The 17,528-nt window shown below is 43.2% G+C and overlaps 1 protein-coding gene and 2 non-coding genes across 4 annotated transcripts in view; 1 reads left to right on the forward strand and 2 right to left on the reverse strand.

The window, feature by feature from the left end:
* hmcn1 (hemicentin 1) overlaps positions 1-17,528 on the forward strand; it is a 74,735-nt gene that overhangs the window by 28,191 nt on the left and 29,016 nt on the right. For both annotated transcript variants that reach the window (XM_035647251.2, XM_047336707.1), the window contains exons 12-37: positions 2,050-2,191; positions 2,454-2,581; positions 2,730-2,843; positions 2,960-3,118; positions 3,792-3,983; positions 4,068-4,163; positions 5,265-5,392; positions 5,489-5,633; positions 6,204-6,316; positions 6,942-7,101; positions 7,560-7,725; positions 8,244-8,371; positions 8,457-8,708; positions 10,608-10,703; positions 10,865-11,059; positions 11,156-11,286; positions 12,133-12,280; positions 12,555-12,681; positions 12,781-12,935; positions 13,029-13,307; positions 13,838-14,119; positions 15,846-15,954; positions 16,068-16,237; positions 16,480-16,634; positions 16,825-16,948; positions 17,132-17,233. In XM_035647251.2, the coding sequence (XP_035503144.2) occupies positions 2,050-2,191; positions 2,454-2,581; positions 2,730-2,843; positions 2,960-3,118; positions 3,792-3,983; positions 4,068-4,163; positions 5,265-5,392; positions 5,489-5,633; positions 6,204-6,316; positions 6,942-7,101; positions 7,560-7,725; positions 8,244-8,371; positions 8,457-8,708; positions 10,608-10,703; positions 10,865-11,059; positions 11,156-11,286; positions 12,133-12,280; positions 12,555-12,681; positions 12,781-12,935; positions 13,029-13,307; positions 13,838-14,119; positions 15,846-15,954; positions 16,068-16,237; positions 16,480-16,634; positions 16,825-16,948; positions 17,132-17,233 (3,996 nt within the window). The remainder of the gene's footprint in view (positions 1-2,049; positions 2,192-2,453; positions 2,582-2,729; positions 2,844-2,959; positions 3,119-3,791; positions 3,984-4,067; positions 4,164-5,264; positions 5,393-5,488; positions 5,634-6,203; positions 6,317-6,941; positions 7,102-7,559; positions 7,726-8,243; positions 8,372-8,456; positions 8,709-10,607; positions 10,704-10,864; positions 11,060-11,155; positions 11,287-12,132; positions 12,281-12,554; positions 12,682-12,780; positions 12,936-13,028; positions 13,308-13,837; positions 14,120-15,845; positions 15,955-16,067; positions 16,238-16,479; positions 16,635-16,824; positions 16,949-17,131; positions 17,234-17,528) is intronic.
* Positions 14,747-14,828, reverse strand: trnas-aga. The gene has a single exon. It is a non-coding gene; the product is annotated as a tRNA-Ser (tRNA).
* On the reverse strand, positions 15,372-15,453 carry trnas-aga. The gene has a single exon. It is a non-coding gene; the product is annotated as a tRNA-Ser (tRNA).

A 17,528-nucleotide genomic window follows, 5' to 3' on the forward strand; every position in this document is an offset into this window, starting at 1 on the left:
GTCTATCCAATCATCAATTTCATCTGTTATACAACCATCAGTCCCAGAATTCAGAGTCCTTTTGCTCCTTGTGTGTGTCTTGCCAGGTTATAAAGCTTAAAATCCAAAAATAAAAAAAACTTTTAGTCAAATACTCCACTTCACGTTAAGCTGTTTTTTCTTGACCTAAATTTTTTATTTTTCGCTGTGATTTTAAGTCGCGGTGAACTGCTCTCTAAGGCAAACCTCGTGACACAGACCGAAAAGGTGCAGGTTTAATACCAGTGTTGCAGGCAGCTTTGGAGGGGAACTCTGTCATTTGGCTCGTCTCACTGAGTGATAACTTGCACAGATGACCCCAAAACATTTGACTTATTTTAACAGGATTTGTTTTCTTTTCTTATCCGCTCACTTGTACGTGCCTTCTTTTCACATCATCCCGCCACAGCTGGTTTTTTAATCCTGTTTTTTTTTTGTTTTTTTTACCACTTTCTTACTGGGTTCAGGTCATTTTTGCCTCATCTCTTCTTCTTTTCTTTTTTTTTTTTTTTACTCTAACAGCTGTTAGCAAGCCCTGGGGGTTTCCCTCCAGTCAGCCCCATCATAGTCATTAGTTTCACTTTGAAGTGAGTTGAGTGTGCTGACATCTTCCATCACTGTGGGTCTGAGTGCATGTTCACACTAAATCGACTCGTTTTAAAACCATGCTCTTCTTTTCATTTGTGGCGCACCGTCCACACTGAATACTTATTTTATATGTCAGTGTACCACACACTGCAGGTGATGCCATTGAGCTGTATACAACCACTATCAAATCAGTGTCAGTGTTTTCATGGTAGAACAAAAAAACCTTGAATACACAATTGTGGAAACACAAAGGAGTTTCCCAAGAATTTTCCAAAAGACTTGACGTATAAATTGGAGATAGGAGGAGGAAGGGAAAAAGAGAAGATGGAGCAGGTGTGGAAGATTGTGCTAAAGACAGGCTTCTTCCTTACTCAGGCTGCTGCCGAGTCAGGGTAAAAGAATGTCTTCCCTCTCTATTTCCCCCCTGAACTCTGGGGTGTCCTTGCCTCCCTCGGGCCACAGTGACCTTGTGAGAGGGAGAAGCAAGAGAGTACAGAGCCTGGCCTAGTTGTAAAAGACAGACCGGGGCCCCGCAGTCTCTCCGAAGCCCTTCCTCTTGACCTTGTCTGCTTCATGATCAACACTGTACAGCCTCGGGCACCACTCAGATTAATTTCGAGTTGAGTGGCAAGTTGAGGTATTTCAATATGTTCTCGATGTTGTAACCCATCAACAACATTGCCTGTGGAGTTATCGGCAGCATCTGGAAAATGCGCCGTAGATCTTTTCAAAATAGGGCATCGCTCTTGATTGAAGTGGAAATATCAGCAAAGCTAAACATTCCTTAACACCTGCTGTACTTGTGTGTGTGTGTGTGTGTGTGTGTGTGTGTGTGTGTGTGTGTGTGTGTGTGTGTGTGTGTGTGTGTGTGTCTATTCAACTATTTGAAGCTGTGACTGCTGCTCTGGAGTTGATTCTAGCTGCGGGAATAGGATAAAGACAACACAACCTTGTAGGCATAAGTTATAAACCATGAATCAATTGGGAAATCTTCCTAGATTCCACAGATTGCCAGGGTCTGAATTCAATATCCCTCCCTGTTTTTACCAATACATATGAGATGAGGGTGAAAGAGATATTCTGTGAAACATTACGAGTTGTAGTAACGGCCGTCACACTTCCCGCTACAGCCACAACAAAGGTTTATGCTCCATTACATCTCGTGGCTGAGTTTGAATTCATTCAGCTTGATGAAGTTCATGACTTGATGGAAAGGTAAAAAACATCAACATTACCTCATATGTAGTTCTTTTAAGAACTCCTCCGGATCTTTCTCAAAACCTAGAGGACAAAGCCTCTTGGATGAGAGGTGAAACTTCTTCAAGAATCTACACATCCAGTTACTCATGATTCAGCCCTCTTCGGATAACTATGAGCTGGATAAGTAAGAATCTCCACGGACATGGGCTAACTTAATATTGTATCATTCCTCTCTTCCTCCAGAGATGCCTAGGGTTTCAGTAGAGCCTCGGAATCAAACCTTTACGACAGGAGATGAAGTGAGGATCCGGTGCTCAGCCAGCGGTTACCCTGCACCCCGTCTGCTCTGGACCCACAACGACATGTTCATCATGGCGTCCAGCAGGTGAATTCATCTCCTTTGACATCAATTTTGATGACCGTACTTCATCTTAATTCCACAATGTGGGCATTTCCTTTATAGACCCCTATAGTTTCAGGATTAGTGCTGTCATTTGATTTTTAGCACCTAATGTGAAAGTTTAAACTCATGTTTTGTTGAGTTTTATATTAAAGTAATGTATCAGAACCACTATTTTTAGTCCATCTCTCTGTCATCTCTCTCCACTGTGATGAAAAGCCATGAATTGTGTATCTTACATGTTCAGACACAGGATGACTCCTGACGGCACACTGGTCATAAGAAACATGGAGAAGAAGGATGGGGGCGTGTACGGCTGTTTGGCCAGTAACCTGGCGGGGACCGACACAATGTCCTCCATCCTCACTTACATTGGTGAGTGGTACAGTGCTCACACATTCAACTGGAAAAGCACGATTAGAAATATGGACTGTACGTGTGACATCCGATCAAAACATCTCTGTTTTCACTTGCCGTCTCTGTTGAGATTGTGATCAGTTCTACAACACTTCTACCTCCCTAGAATTTCCTGTGGTGACAGTGGCCTTGAGTGAGATTCTTATTGGCATTGGAGAAACAACAGTTATGGCCTGTTCAGCCTCTGGAGTCCCTCAGCCTGAGATCTGGTGGTACAAAGGTAACTCCTTCAATGCAAATCTGAAGGAGCTCCCTTCAGATTTAGTCTTTCACACGGCCCCAATATAATTCCTTGTAAGATCCTTGCTCGACTGTTGTATTCGTTTGAACTTCTAGGTGATGTCCAGCTGCATTCATCATCCCTCTGGGACGTAGACAGGCTTGGGGGGACACTGACCATCAAGGAGACACAGAAGGCCGATGCTGGAGATTACAGCTGCGTGGCTGTTAACGCTGCTGGCACTTCGTCAGGACAGATCTCCCTCGACGTAGGAGGTGAAAGCGGCAGTTAGTTTAGTTAATCTTGTTAAAGCATGACCTGGGTTTTTGCTTGTTTCTTATTGTTGCAGCAGGAGGTTGTTACTATGTTTTTCCCCAAAGCAGAACCCAGGCATTAATTAAGTCTTTAGTTAAGTCTCTAGTAGTATTTCAACTCTCTCTTGTGGCTTTAAGCAGCTACGACATGCTTTTAATCAGTTGGATACAGAAGGAGTGAAGCAAAAATTTAGTCAAGAGTTAATCACTTTATATGGCGCCTAAATCTTTAAACCATCAATGAATCGGTCACACAAAGGCTGCTTATGTGCTGTTAATGATGTCTTTGCCAGACTAGGAAAGAACGTGTCTGGGTGTGTTACTCTGTGCAAATGTCCATGTATGGTTAACAGTGCAAGGTGGACTTTTGCACAAGCACACAATTTAGTTGTGTCCACCAAACTGTTCATACCCACAGGTCTATAAATCTGGTGTGAATGCCGTGTTGGCATAAGTGCAAACACTCTTTTAGTCTTGAATCTACACATAGTTCTTAACATCTGATCCTAAAATCTACAAACAGCCTCAAGCTCACATGATGGACAGCTTGATTGTCCGCGTAGAATGCAATGCAGATGGAAGAGTATCCCCTAAACTCTTTGACCTTTGAATTCTTTAACCTTGACCGCTCTAGCTGCACCCAAGTTCACCCGAGAGCCCTCAGACGTGGCTGCAGACATCGGATCCAACGTGAGCCTGCCATGCCACGTCCAAGGTTACCCCGAACCGCAGGTCACCTGGCGGAGAGAGGATGGACTACCACTCTTCAACATGTCCCGCACACATGGCACTATCACACTGAGCCGGGGAGGCCTACATATCACCAGTGAGTTCATTAGTGAGATATGCACATGTACAATAAAGAAGTCGATGCTCCCTGTTTACGCCTTAATGTCCCTCTTACGGTCAGACCTGTGGGTGGAGGATGAGGCGGTGTATATCTGTGAGGCCCAAAACCACTTTGGCAGAATCCAGACGCAGGCCAGCGTCATTGTGACTGGACTGGGTGAGAGCACTGTTTGATATGAAATGTCTTGTCTCTGATTTGATGTTGTTTTTTTATGTTTTTTTCCAAGAACAGCAAGTTGTGTCTTCATCTTAAAATGAAAACTAGTATTGTGCAGTGTTGTGCAGCGCAAAAAAGCAGACATTGTAATTTTTGTATTTACACGTGGGCTCTTAATGAGGTTTGATTGATTAATTTGATAATCTTCAAGGGGGAAATGACAATGGTTTGCATACTGTAGATCATCGCAGGAATATAGAAGTGTAGAGGAACAAGCAACTGCTAAGAATGAAATTCTTCAAAGACAGCCCTTTGGCCCACAAAATACATGGTCACACACGCACATGCTGCTAGTCCTTTTTGTATAAATACACATTTCTAAGTATCATTGTCTTATCATTGTCAATGATCACATTCTCTTTCCATGTCCAGTATATTTTCTAAAACATTATGCAGTCCTGTTTCAATCTCACTCTAGTGCATTTGTGTGTCTGTGTGTGTTTGTTTCAGTGTTAACACGTGGGTGTGATTTCATTAGCACATTTCAGTGGGTGTGTTTGAACACATGTGCCTTGTTAAACCACTGTTTCAGTTTCACCGTTGCTCTACGGTCGAAACAAACTGAGCACTTATGTGGGCCAAAGGTTAGAAAGCACAGACCCACCCAGATGACATACATATATTACTGCCCCACTGCCCCATTTCCCTGCTGAGTGTTGTACGAGTGTTGTCTCGTACAGTACACACCCAGTGCAGAGGGACAGAAGTTTCTTTTGGACGATAATGGAAGTAGAAAGCAGTGAATGTATGATGATGTAGCAATGGCATGTTTTGTGTTTGTGCGTGCGTGGTCATCTCATTCCCAATGCCGACACCCTGTTGTCACCATTATCCCTCTTAACTCAGCCAAACCCTTTAAATAGAAGGGATTTCACATACCATAAATAAACAAAAACAAAAAGGTATAGTTACATATAATGGATTTTTATAACTGCTACCTGCTACTATGAATCTACGTCATCATTGTCTTGATTACTTGCCCTCAGGCCTCCTTGTTTTTCTGACATAGGCTCTCTATTATTGTTTTCATGTCATGTGCAGTCTTGCCTGTCATTGCGATGAGTCCATCTGTGCTCAGCGTGATCGAGGACCAGCAGCTGACTCTGCCCTGTGTGCTGTTGGCTGGCAACCCGCTGCCTGAGAGGCAGTGGCTACACGACTACGGCCTGGTGAGGAAACGAGAGAGGATGTTCACATTTTTGAAGACGTCCCTAGTTAAAACAAAAAATGTTTTACTCAAACCTATTGAACCTGCAACCTGTCAGGTAACATCGGACCAGTATGTGACAGTGAGGAGGGACGGCAGTCTGCATATTGAGAGAGTCCGGCTGGACGATGCGGGTGACTACACCTGCTTGGCAGAGAACGCTGTTGGGGCCACCAACCATACCACCACTGTCAACGTTTATGGTAGTGTGCACAAGGACATACAAATTCAACTGCCCACAAGCATGTATGTGCACAAACATTTGGAAGAGCTAAGTTGCTTAGACTTACTTTGTAAGCTGTATTGTAAGCAGCACAATCATGAGAACACGTAAAACCTTGAGCACTAAGGAGATGTGATGGAAATGTCTACAACTGTCTAGGTTCAAAGCTAATAACTTAAGTTAATAAATCTTATAATATATGCATTGATTTCACAGTGTATTGAAAGAAAGGGTCTTTGTTGTATAGATACAAAATATTTTCCATTTTTAAAGGAGATGCTCATGCCAAGCCTCTAAGTGCTGATCTTTTCTGCAGATTTCCAGGATCGTATCAAAACAAAAACAAAACAGAAAGTGAAGGAAGGATAGAGAGCAAGAAAGCGCAAAGTAAAACGAGCAATATTAGTTCTGTATGTTTCCTTAAGGCTTTCTTCAGATGCTTCTGAGACAACCAAATACACAGCACATACACAAAAGGCATCTAGTAGATTCTAGGAATATTTGATGCTGAAAAAAAATCTGTCCCTTCACCCCCCTTTCGTGTTTACAGTTATTCCTACCATTCAGTATGGTCCTCAAGTATTCAGCACGATTGAGGGAACTCCCATCTCTCTGCCCTGTCGTGCCAGTGGAGTGCCCACCCCAGAGATCACCTGGGCTAAGGTCTGTATTGAAATCTTATACGGTGTATTGGTTTCCTGCCATTAAAGGCTTTAGTTTCCGTCTTTGCGCCAAGAAATTACAAAGGGAGATGGAAGAAAACCACAAGAAACAACCTTTTGTTGTTCTGAGTCAGTAATCAAGGATGCGCTATATTTTGTGTGCAATACTCACTCCATTGAGCTCTACCTGCATCCATTCATTTGTACGCTGTGCGAAGCCTTTACATGTGCATTTGTGTGTGTAGTTTATGCATGTACTGTATGTGGGCTGTCCATCCCCCTTGCCATCTTTTACACTAGCCTCTCTGACTTGTAAAAGAATTGCTGTTAAAGTGAACAGTGCTGCAGGGACATATGAAACTAGACTCTGCTAAGTTATGCACCAGCTGTTAAAATGACATTCCCTCTGATTCCTTTGCTGTTCTCTATAACATTGATATTATTCACAGCCTTTTTTTTTTTTTTTTAAGAAAAGAATTAAATCATTTATTCAAGCACAGTGGGTCAAATCAAACACGCTTTCTTGCCTCAACCCTCTCTCGGTCTCCATGTCAAAAGTTAATAAAGCTGAGTTGATGAAATAAACTCTGGCCCCTGCCCCCTCCCTGCTGTGATTTGTTTTGTAGGGTGGGAAGCTGCTGTACTTGGGTGGTCCTGCCTTCTCCGTGGATTCTGACGGCAGCCTTCATATCGCTTCCCCTTCTGGAGAAGAGACTGGAGAGTTCATCTGCACAGCCACCAATGCTGCTGGCTATGCCTCCAGGAAGGTCCAGCTCACCGTCTATGGTGGGTCTCGTCACTGGCCAAAGGCTGGATGGAGTCAGCACAAACATAAATAAGCTTTAGGAATTTAATATCAACAAATTGTTACTGAGACTATCATCATTACCAAAATATTCCCACACTGCTGACAAGAATGTTAGCAATGTGGGGTCTGCAACCTCGGGGTTATTATTATCCATCTAGAGCTAATTAAAGTAGCCAAACTTTTACATCAGCTTTGATCACTTGATTAGGATTGGTCAAACGAAACAGTAATGTGATACATCCCGTTGGAAGACAATCAAATAAGGGCATTGTGTGAAATTTTATATTTTTGTATACATTTACATCTCTCCCTCTGTTTTTCTATCATTTACTCTCCATCTTTATCTTTGTACGCTTTTCTTTTTCTTTATCTGAAAAGTTTTGTCTAAAATCTTGAATCGGTGTGTCTGTGTTTGTCTGCCCGTGTGTGTGTTCAGTCCGTCCGAGGTCCGACGTTGGTGGTGCCGGAGTGTCAGCAGAGCCAATGAGGATGTCGGTGATTGAGGGTGAAGATGCCATTTTGCCATGCGAGGTCCACAGTGTCCCGCCTCCCACCATCAGCTGGGCCAAAGAGAGGCAGCTCATCTCCCCTTTCTCTCCCAGGTAAAACACATACAGTATATGGCCATACACAATGCTGATATTTCCCCCCCGACAACTCCTTGTACATTGATGGGAAAGCGTATTCATTTTTTACTATAGTAACTCAGACATTTTCCACAAAGCATTGCACAGAGCCACTATAATTCAAAAAGAGCCCCACCACAGACAAAAACTTTTTGTTAGTGAAGGAAGTCACATTCTTATTTTAAAGACTAGGAAAACCTCCAGGCTGTCTTGATTGCTGTTCTCTGTCTGTTGACTGTTCATAATCTCGGGGTATAGTTTGTGGTTTTTATAAGATGACTAAGTAATCATACTCCTCTCTGTGATCTGTTGTACCTACCGTGCGCCTGCCACTGCAATTGTGGTCGGGGGCAGATTAGTAAGAATTATTGGACTATCTTTTTTACAGTAACGCCTGAATAAGTCATTGTGTGCTTATTTTTCATTTGAATGCTTTGCAAGAGCTATTGCCCTCATACTGTGTGTGTGTGTGTGTGTGTGTGTGTTCCTCCCAGGCACACTCAGCTTCCCTCTGGCTCTATGAAGATCTTGGAGACCAGAGTGTCAGACAGTGGACTGTATGTGTGCGTTGCCTCCAACATTGCTGGAAACCTCACACAATCCATTGAGCTGAGTGTTTTGGGTACGTTCATAAGATCCCAATAGATGACATTCAGGTACAGGTGAAGCACAAAAGCACTCTTTAAATCGTGTCCTCTGTCCTGCAGTGCCCCCTAGTATTCAGGCTGGCCCGAGGGTCATAAAGGTGCAGGTGGGTCACCCTGTGGAGCTGCCCTGTGCGGTGAGAGGAGTTCCAGCGCCGACTTTAACCTGGACTAAGGCGGGTAAAGGCTTTCCGGTGTCACACGACGGCAGCCTAGCGCTGAGAGGCGTGGGACTGGATGACGAGGGAACCTACACCTGCACAGCCACCAACACTGCAGGCAGGGACGAAGCTCGGGTTCAGCTTCTGGTGCAAGGTTGGTGTCAGTTCATCGTCGGATCCTGCTGAGGTGCTGCAGTGTTAATCGTCATGCGTGTTAAAATACTGTCAACAGTTGTACATGTAGCCCTCTCACTCAATTCCAACTTTGACACAGAGTCTTATACACACCCATTGCATTGGGAGGTGAATCAGTGAGAGGTACCAAAATATGAAAGCAGGCGTTCCACTTTCAGGTGCATGACTCTGAATAGGGTGCAGAGAGGCCCAGTTAGCTCATCTAAGGGCTATCTTAAAGCCCAAGTGTGTAATTTGTCTGGCGGCATCTGGTGGTAAAGTTTTGTGCAACCGTATTCAACACGACGTAGCAAACATGGCGACTCACGCGCATGTCAGGTCCACCTAATGTAACTATATTGAACTGATTCAAAGTTGGTGAAAAAAAATCGGTTCTTTGTTGCAGGAGATTATACATATATGAACACATGGTTAAGGACAATATATTCAATTTCTGTGAATAAGTTCTTCTGAATTTTACACACTGTACACTGAAAGGGATAGTTCAGTGATTTTAAAGTGGGTTTGTATGAGTAACTTATGCAAAGTTAATATGTTACCTTATGGAGATGGTGATCTGCGATCTAACTGAGTTTGGAGAATTGAAGTAGCGTAAATCACAGTCCCACTGTTGCAGAGGGGACCAGCGAAAAATGTCTTTTTCACCACATTTTAAAACGGTAACCTAAAAAAGAAATATATCCGTTCAATCCTACGCTAAAGGATGTATTTTTTTTCACTGCTTCAGTTTTCCGCCAGACAGCCGTTTACGTTTGCTCTTTCTTTTCAAGCGTACCTCTGCCATGTATTACTGCGCCAACTCACTCCGGCAGAGTATCAATCCGCAAACCAGCTGTTTGACTCAAAGCTACCGCGGCGAGTTGGCGCAGTAATACCTGGCCGAAGTACGCTTGAAAAAAAAAGTGCAACCTTAAACGGCTGTCTGGCGAATAACTGAAGCAGTGGGAAAAAAAAAACGTCCTCCAGCGTACAATTGAACGGATATTTCTTTTTTAGGTAAACATTTAAAAATGTCACACGCTGTCAAATGACATCGCTGATCACCATCTCCATAAGGCAACATATTTACTGTGCATAAGTAACTCATACGACCCAGCTTCAAAATCCCTGAACTATCCCTTTAAATCATGAATCTCGTCATGCCATGACTTTTCTAACACAAACAACTGCCCAAACACAAGCATTGAGTGTGTCCTCCGGTCCCGCGATAGCCACAGCTAGCTAGCTGTTAGTTAGCTAGCCACAGCTAGCTAGCTAGCTAGCTAACAAGAATCCACACGTGGCTATTGAGTATATGCTAAAGTAGCCACATTCACCGCTTGGAACGCTCCAAACACGACGCACGATTTTTTCCCCCCGTTTTTTAATAAAGTTCAGTGTTTTACCAGTTTCCTGGATCTTAACTTGGGTGGAAAAACGTGAACTAACAGGATTTTTTTTAATGCGCTACACATCTCACTATTTTTTGCTCCGTCTCTCTCGTAACTGTCGTCGTTTACTTTTCTTTTTCTTTCCCCCGGGTCTAGTCCCGCCTCTCTAATAATCCGGTAGGTTACCGTGTTCGTCCCAGCTGGACACTGATTGGCTGATAATAACAATATGAAACACATTACCAAAACACACATTTCTCCATATAAACTTTTTATTTCAACAATATTAGTAGGGCACTACATACATGTCTGTACAATCACGATCTGCAGCACAGACCTAAAGACACATACAGTATAATATGTGCAGTACAGATTTTTTTTTTGTGTAAATTTGCACAATACCAGCCGAGTACTACTCTTCAGATACATGCACATTTGTTACAGATGCTTTGTGGTGAGTAATTGTCGCTGGTTGTTTTTGCTTCCAGTGCCCCCTGTGGTAGAGGTGCTGGAGCCCCCCTTCAATAGTCCCCTGCAGGAGAGAGTTGCAAACCAGCGTATCGCCTTCCCTTGCCCTGCAAAAGGTAAATTAATATCGTTATCCCATTCAGACACTGACTAATAGTTCTATCATTACGTTTATCAATGCAGATGTTCTGCTTTAAATACCCAAGTACTAAACAGTTTTTTTTCTCACTGCTACGGGTTGGATTTCCTTTGCTATTTTCTCTGCCTTCTCTTCCAGGTCTTCCCAAGCCCATCATTAGGTGGTTGCGTAATGGCCAGGAACTGACTGGTCACGAGCCCGGTGTGTCCATCCTGGAGGACGGCACACTGCTGATTATATCCTCTGTGTCACCGCTGGACAATGGCGAGTACGTCTGTGCGGCTGTCAACGATGCTGGATCCACTGAGAGGAAATACCAGCTCAAAGTCAATGGTGATTGTCCAGTTCAGCACGTTCATCATTTGCCAACACATCAGTGGCCTTCAAATGAAATCTTATATGTGAATATCCCCTCTGACACCTCCACAGTGCCCCCAGGTTTTCTTGACAGCGAAACGCCCGGCAACGTGTCGGTGGTCCTGAACCAGCCAACCAGCTTGGTGTGTGACGTCACAGGAAGTCCAACCCCTGTAATCACCTGGTACAAGCATGGTGCTCCTGTAGGTGAAACCCCTCTGAATATGTCAACTTTCTATACAAACATTCATCTTTACAACTCCATCCAGTGGTCTCTGTTTTTAGAATATGTACAAATGTTACTTCAGTAAAAGGTAAATGCACACACATCAAAGACACAGTCAGAGGGATTACGTAACATGCTGCCTTCTAATTTACACAACCTATACTTAAACTGTGGTCCAGTACTGTGAGTCATCTACATGGATACAAGTAATGAGAGATTATAGTGACCTTTCCTTTTATTTATTAGTGCAAGTGCTCATGAAGACTGAATGTGCGCTGTCCAAGAGAACAGACCACAAACCACTGTGGATCCTGTGTGTATGCATGTGTGTGTGTGTAACAGTGCAATATGCTCAAAACTGTAATGACAGAATAATTATGATGAATTGATTTGAGAGGAGGGAGTTTGCACACATTTTGCTGTAACATACCACTTAGTTGACTGCTTTTTGTTCCCTTGGCTGCCTTATAAGTCTTTCCTGCGAGTCACAGATGGGAAAATCAGAGCGCTTACTATAATCTGCTAATTGCGAGTAATTTAAATCAAGATGCTCTGCTCCCTAAATGTTTCTGGCTCTGGGCAGCAGTTGAAAACTTTCCGTGTTTTGCACACTTCTTACGGTTGCATAGCTCTTTCAATCTCAACCAGCTGTTGTTTTTAAATTCTGCCTGAATTATAAGCTGCAGCTTTTTAAAATGTATACCCTTGATGATGATGTCTTACAATTCCCAAGATAATTTTCTGTCTTTTAGAATTTCCTTAACCATAACTCATGCAGTTTTTGCTTTTGTCTTTGATTTCATTTATGTATGCTGATTGACAGGTGGCCGCTAGTAACTCCGTCCAGATTCTAGATCTGGGGAAAACCCTGAGACTACTGAAGGCAGCCACAGCAGACGCAGGCAGCTACAGCTGTGAAGCAATCAATATCGCAGGAAGCAAAGACAAAGACTTCTATCTGGATGTACTGGGTGAGCAATCATATATGGTAACTCCAAGAATAACAGAGAAAGAGCTGCAGTGCAAACCTTAGTACTGAACCTTAGATTAACACCATGGCAAAGAAAAACAGCGTTCTAACCCTTTCACACATTAAACACATGATTGAATTAGAAAGACTTGTCAGGTTTTCTTATAACTACCTAGGATGACAAAAGGAGCCTTCAGTGATAGCAAATAATTTCACAATAGTTTTTCTAATGAGTTTTTTTTTATGTCAAATGATTATTTCCCTTTGTGCCGCAGTCCCACCGACTATTGTAGGGTCAGGCCCTTCTCGAGATGTTTCAGCCATTCTCAAACAGGAGATCATTCTTGAGTGCAAGGTGCAAGGGGAGCCATTTCCCACAATCCAGTGGTACAAGGACAGGAAGTAAGTGCCATCTAAATTTAAGGAATGATCTAATAAGATTACATTAAACACACCCTCTTCAACAATCCCTGTCTTCTTCCTGTTTTTTCTCCTAACCAGGCTGGTGTTTCTTGGTGATCCTAATTTGGAGGTCACCAACAGAGGTCAGGTTCTGAGGATAAAAAGTGCACGTCTCGGGGACCAGGCCCGATACCAGTGTAGTGTCGTGAATACAGCTGGAAAACAGTCCAAGGACTTCAACCTCAGTGTCTATGGTGAGTGTGTATTTTGGCAAAACCGTGTGCAAAGCTCATTACAGCTGAGATTTCCGCCGCAAGAGTTTGTTGTCATTGTGCTGTCTGTTCCAGTGCCCCCTTCCATCAAAGGAGGTAACTCAACCGCAGAGGTCACAGCCTTGCTGGACACTGTGGTGACACTGGAGTGTGAGGCACGTGGGGTGCCTCTCCCAACCATCACCTGGTACCGAAACGGAGAGGCCCTCCTGTCCAACCGACAAGCTCAGTACGTAGAGCGTGGCCACTACCTGAAGATCCCTCGTGCCCAGGCGTCAGATGCCGGTCTGTTCACCTGCAAGGTGACCAGTGTGGCTGGGAGTGCTGAGAAGGCCTATGAGCTGGATGTTTACTGTAAGAACTTGAAATCTAACTGATGATATCTACTTACTTTTTTTTTCTCAGTGCACTGTGTGCCAGCTTGAAACAAAAGCTTTTAGAAAACTATGTGATTTAGAAAAATGTAGAACATTAAATCAGATTTTCATATGTTAGGTACTGAGGAAATCTATGATCCTCTGGCTTCTATTGTTTATATGCTTGCAGCCCTTCTGATGTCTATTATTGAGCTCTGAAGCTTATTATTGTACCTAAAAGAGCTTAAAGGCTTTTAGTTCTACTCACAATACATAGAGGCATTTTCAGCAGTGAAGAATCATTTCAAACAGCTGTGGATATTTGGCAAACAATTTAGTTAAAAAAAAAAGAACAGAAATGGATTTGAAGAATAAAGCAATTACACATGTTGTTGGCTGATGAAGCCTTGACTATGAGATGCAAATACGGTATGAGTCAAGCAGAAGTCCCCCAAGCATGAACTCGCCTTTTGTTCTGTTCCTTATTTATGTGCCACCCCCCCCCCCCCCCCCCCCCCCCCAACCCAGTGCCTCCAACCATCACCGGGGGAGACGTCGGACCCACTGAGAGGACAGTGACCCTCAATAAGCCTCTGATTCTGGATTGCGAGGCAGGGGGACACCCTCCGCCCTCTCTCACGTGGCTGAAGGATGGAGTTCCAGTGCATGATGGGGAAAGTGTCCGTGTGCTTGAGCAGGGAAGAAAATTAGAAATCCTCTCGGCCACAGTCTCAGATTCGGGGCGCTACGTCTGCGTGGCTACAAGCATCGCTGGCGAGAAGGAGGTCAAATACGATGTCAGAGTTTTAGGTATGAAAACACACAAGAATATCTTTGAATTGGTATAGCCATGTAGTATAGTGACACTAATATGCGCATACACTTATGAGCCATCGTTTTTATTGTCAACATCATGAGACTTACCTCACTCCTCTTTCCACGTCGTTTTATCTGGTTCTAATTTGATCTTGTAACTAATTCTAGTTAGTTTTTGACTCAACTTTATTCCATCAATGAAAATAAAGAATAGTTTGTCTCTCCTCATAGTATATGAACAGCATTTCAGCATTTAGTTAATCATGACTGCTCACGAAGGAAACTGGAATCGTTTGATTCAGTCTACACCAGGTAAAACACATCAGACAAAAAGTAGCTGCTAAGAGCCAGGAGCATTTGTTTAAGACTTATCCAGGTTATTATTTTTAAGAACATACATCACAAACTATCCTGACAAGCACTCTAAAAAGTGGTTCCAAGCCATAAGTGGTATCTGTTAAGATTCCTGACATTAGTACAAAGCGATTTTCCCCTCATACATATGAATTTCTTTGTTTTTTTTTTGATGTGGGTCTGCCTTTAATAAGTCTAATTACCAACACTACACCGTTGTATAGTTTCTGGTCTTAGCAACATGTGACAGCTGAGAAAATGATGCACCGTTGTCGGCAGGATTCGAACCTGCGCGGGGAGACCCCAATGGATTTCTAGTCCATCGCCTTAACCACTCGGCCACGACAACTCACAACTCAGTTTTATTTGAGCTGGACCTATTCCTGAACCTTTGTGCTGACAACTCAGGTTTTATTTGAGCTGGATCTGTTCCTGAACCTTTCTGCTGATGACTTAATCTTCACCACACGTACATTCTATATGGGAAAACAACACAAACAACTCATGTGAAAAAAGGTTGATATCATCTCAGAACTCAATTCCCAAAGCTATGCTGATGATACAAAGCTGTATATTTCATTCGTTCCAATATTAACTGCCACATAAGGAAGGTGACCAAGGCAGCTTTCTTTCGTCTAAATATTTGAAAGGTACGGCCGCTACTATTCCAACAAGATGCTAAAAAAAAAAATGGTTCATTCATTAATGTGGATTGGACTATTGTACTGCTTTTCCAAAGCTTGACTAGAATTTATTGAGTACTCTTCTGTCAGGCTTTTAACTACAACCACCCTGCAGAGTTTTAACTTTCCTTGAGTAAGTCTAATTTCCATCACTACACCCTTGGATATTTTCTGGTCTTTGCAACATGACAGCTGAGAAAACATTGCACCGTTGTCGGCAGGATTCGAACCTGCGCGGGGAGACCCCAATGGATTTCTAGTCCATCGCCTTAACCACTCGGCCACGACAACTCACAATTCAGTTTTATTTGAGCTGGACCTATTCCTGAACCTTTGTGCTGATGCAGTTGTTATCTGTACCACACGTACATTCCACATGGGAAAACAACACCTGTCATTTCACTGTGGCTTTGCAGAGGATTTTTCTCTTTTCTCTTTCTCATTTCTTTTTTCATAACATTTGGCAGATTTTTTCTTATACTGTTATTGTATGCAGCAGAAATACCGGAAGAATGGGAAAGAAAACCAATGGACTTACAGTCTTGAAGCTCTGATGTTGTATAATTTTAACAAACAGACCTTAGTTTATTCAAACATGCTGTCTTAAATCAAAATGTAATTTTAAGATCATAACATTTATTGTGGTTTTCCAGAATCTTAATTATTGAGATCTTCTCTTATAGTTCCTCCTTTCATCGATGGAGCGGACGATGTGACAGACACCACCGTGATACTGAACAGCCCTTTGGAGCTGGAGTGTGAAGCCACAGGAACACCTGCACCAGTCATTGCGTAAGATCTACTCATCTCATGCATACACATAGACCAAGATAAACACACATAGGCCGAGATAAACGCATCTGAATGCACACACATATTCAAATTTAAAATCTATTATTTTCCAGGTGGTATAAGGACGGAAAACCAGTCAGACAAGGTGAAGGGTTGCGGGTGGCAACCAGTGGTCGACGGCTGATCGTTTCCCGTGCTCAGGTCTCTGACACGGCTCGTTTTCAGTGCGTGGCCACTAATGAAGCAGGAGACCACGAGAGGGACTTCAATGTGGTTGTCCAAGGTACTGTAAAACATATAAATATTATTATATGAGTTGTTTTTTGCCAACTAATAACGAATAATCTAGATAGTTTTGCATTTGGCCTTATTGTAATAAATGTTATTTATGCTTTAAATGCAACCCACAGGGACATTCCCACTTTGGGTAAATACTACTAGCTGCTTTTTTGTCATTTACATCTTCCTAATTAGCTGTTGTGAAGTGTTTTCAGGGAAATAAGTCTATCGTCTGAACCTTTGCAGTTCCTCCATCCATCCGTACCACTGGGCCTGCTGAACGTTCAGTGGTTCTCCACAAGCCCACCAGTCTGGAGTGCATCTCCAGTGGCATCCCTCCTCCAAGCATCACCTGGATCAAAGACGGGCGGCCTGTCGACACAACACAGGAGCACCTAAAGGTGGCTTGACTGATCGACTGAACATTCATTTGCTGATTTTGATCTCAGCATCAAGCGAACCAATAATTATAAATAAATAAATAAAATGTTCTATTTTCCAGCTGCCTGTAACCTTGAGACTCAGCAAAAAAAAAAATATTCACAAACTGAGAATTGCTGACATTTATTATACACGTTTCCTGTGTCACAGCTGGAGTCTGCAGGCAGAATACTGAAGGTCACAGAGGCCAGACTCGAGGATTCTGGGAGATACACCTGCCTGGCCACCAATGCAGCTGGTGAAGCTCAGCAGCACATTCGGCTCAGTGTCCATGGTAACTGAAAGATAAACACAGCACTCCCTGTGCATGTTTAAATCCCTTGTCTCTCTCATCTCCCTGATTCCATCATACATCTTCCCTCTGCCTTTGGTCTGTGACTAGGTGGAGACATGAGAATGTCATCTAGCAAATCGTTGTTCTTGTGTGTATTACTGTGTGTGTGTGTGTGTCCCACAGAGCCTCCCACTATCCCCTACTCTGGTGAGATCATCAACCAGACCATCCTGTCAGGCTTCCCCACCGAGCTTGAGTGCAAGGCCACAGGCAACCCATTACCTGGTAAGACAGCTCACAAACGTCCCCCTCCATCCTGCTGCGCTTGCTCACCGGCCGCCGGGCGTAGTTTCTCCCTGACCGCTCAGTTGGAATTGGCTATGCTGCTGTTTTCCTTATCTTTAACCATTAGTGGAAAAGCGGAAAATTGATCTCAGATGACTCCCTACAGGCAACTTCACTTTCTTCCCACTGCCTTTCTTTCCAGTTGCGTGTACAGTGTAGAAGTTCAGTGTAGATAAGCACTCACATTCCTTGTAAGCATGAGCACTTTTTTCTTGGAGTGTTTTTGCATTTTGCA

Source organism: Scophthalmus maximus, chromosome 13 (assembly GCF_022379125.1).
Source record: "Scophthalmus maximus strain ysfricsl-2021 chromosome 13, ASM2237912v1, whole genome shotgun sequence".
NCBI lineage: Eukaryota > Metazoa > Chordata > Actinopteri > Pleuronectiformes > Scophthalmidae > Scophthalmus > Scophthalmus maximus.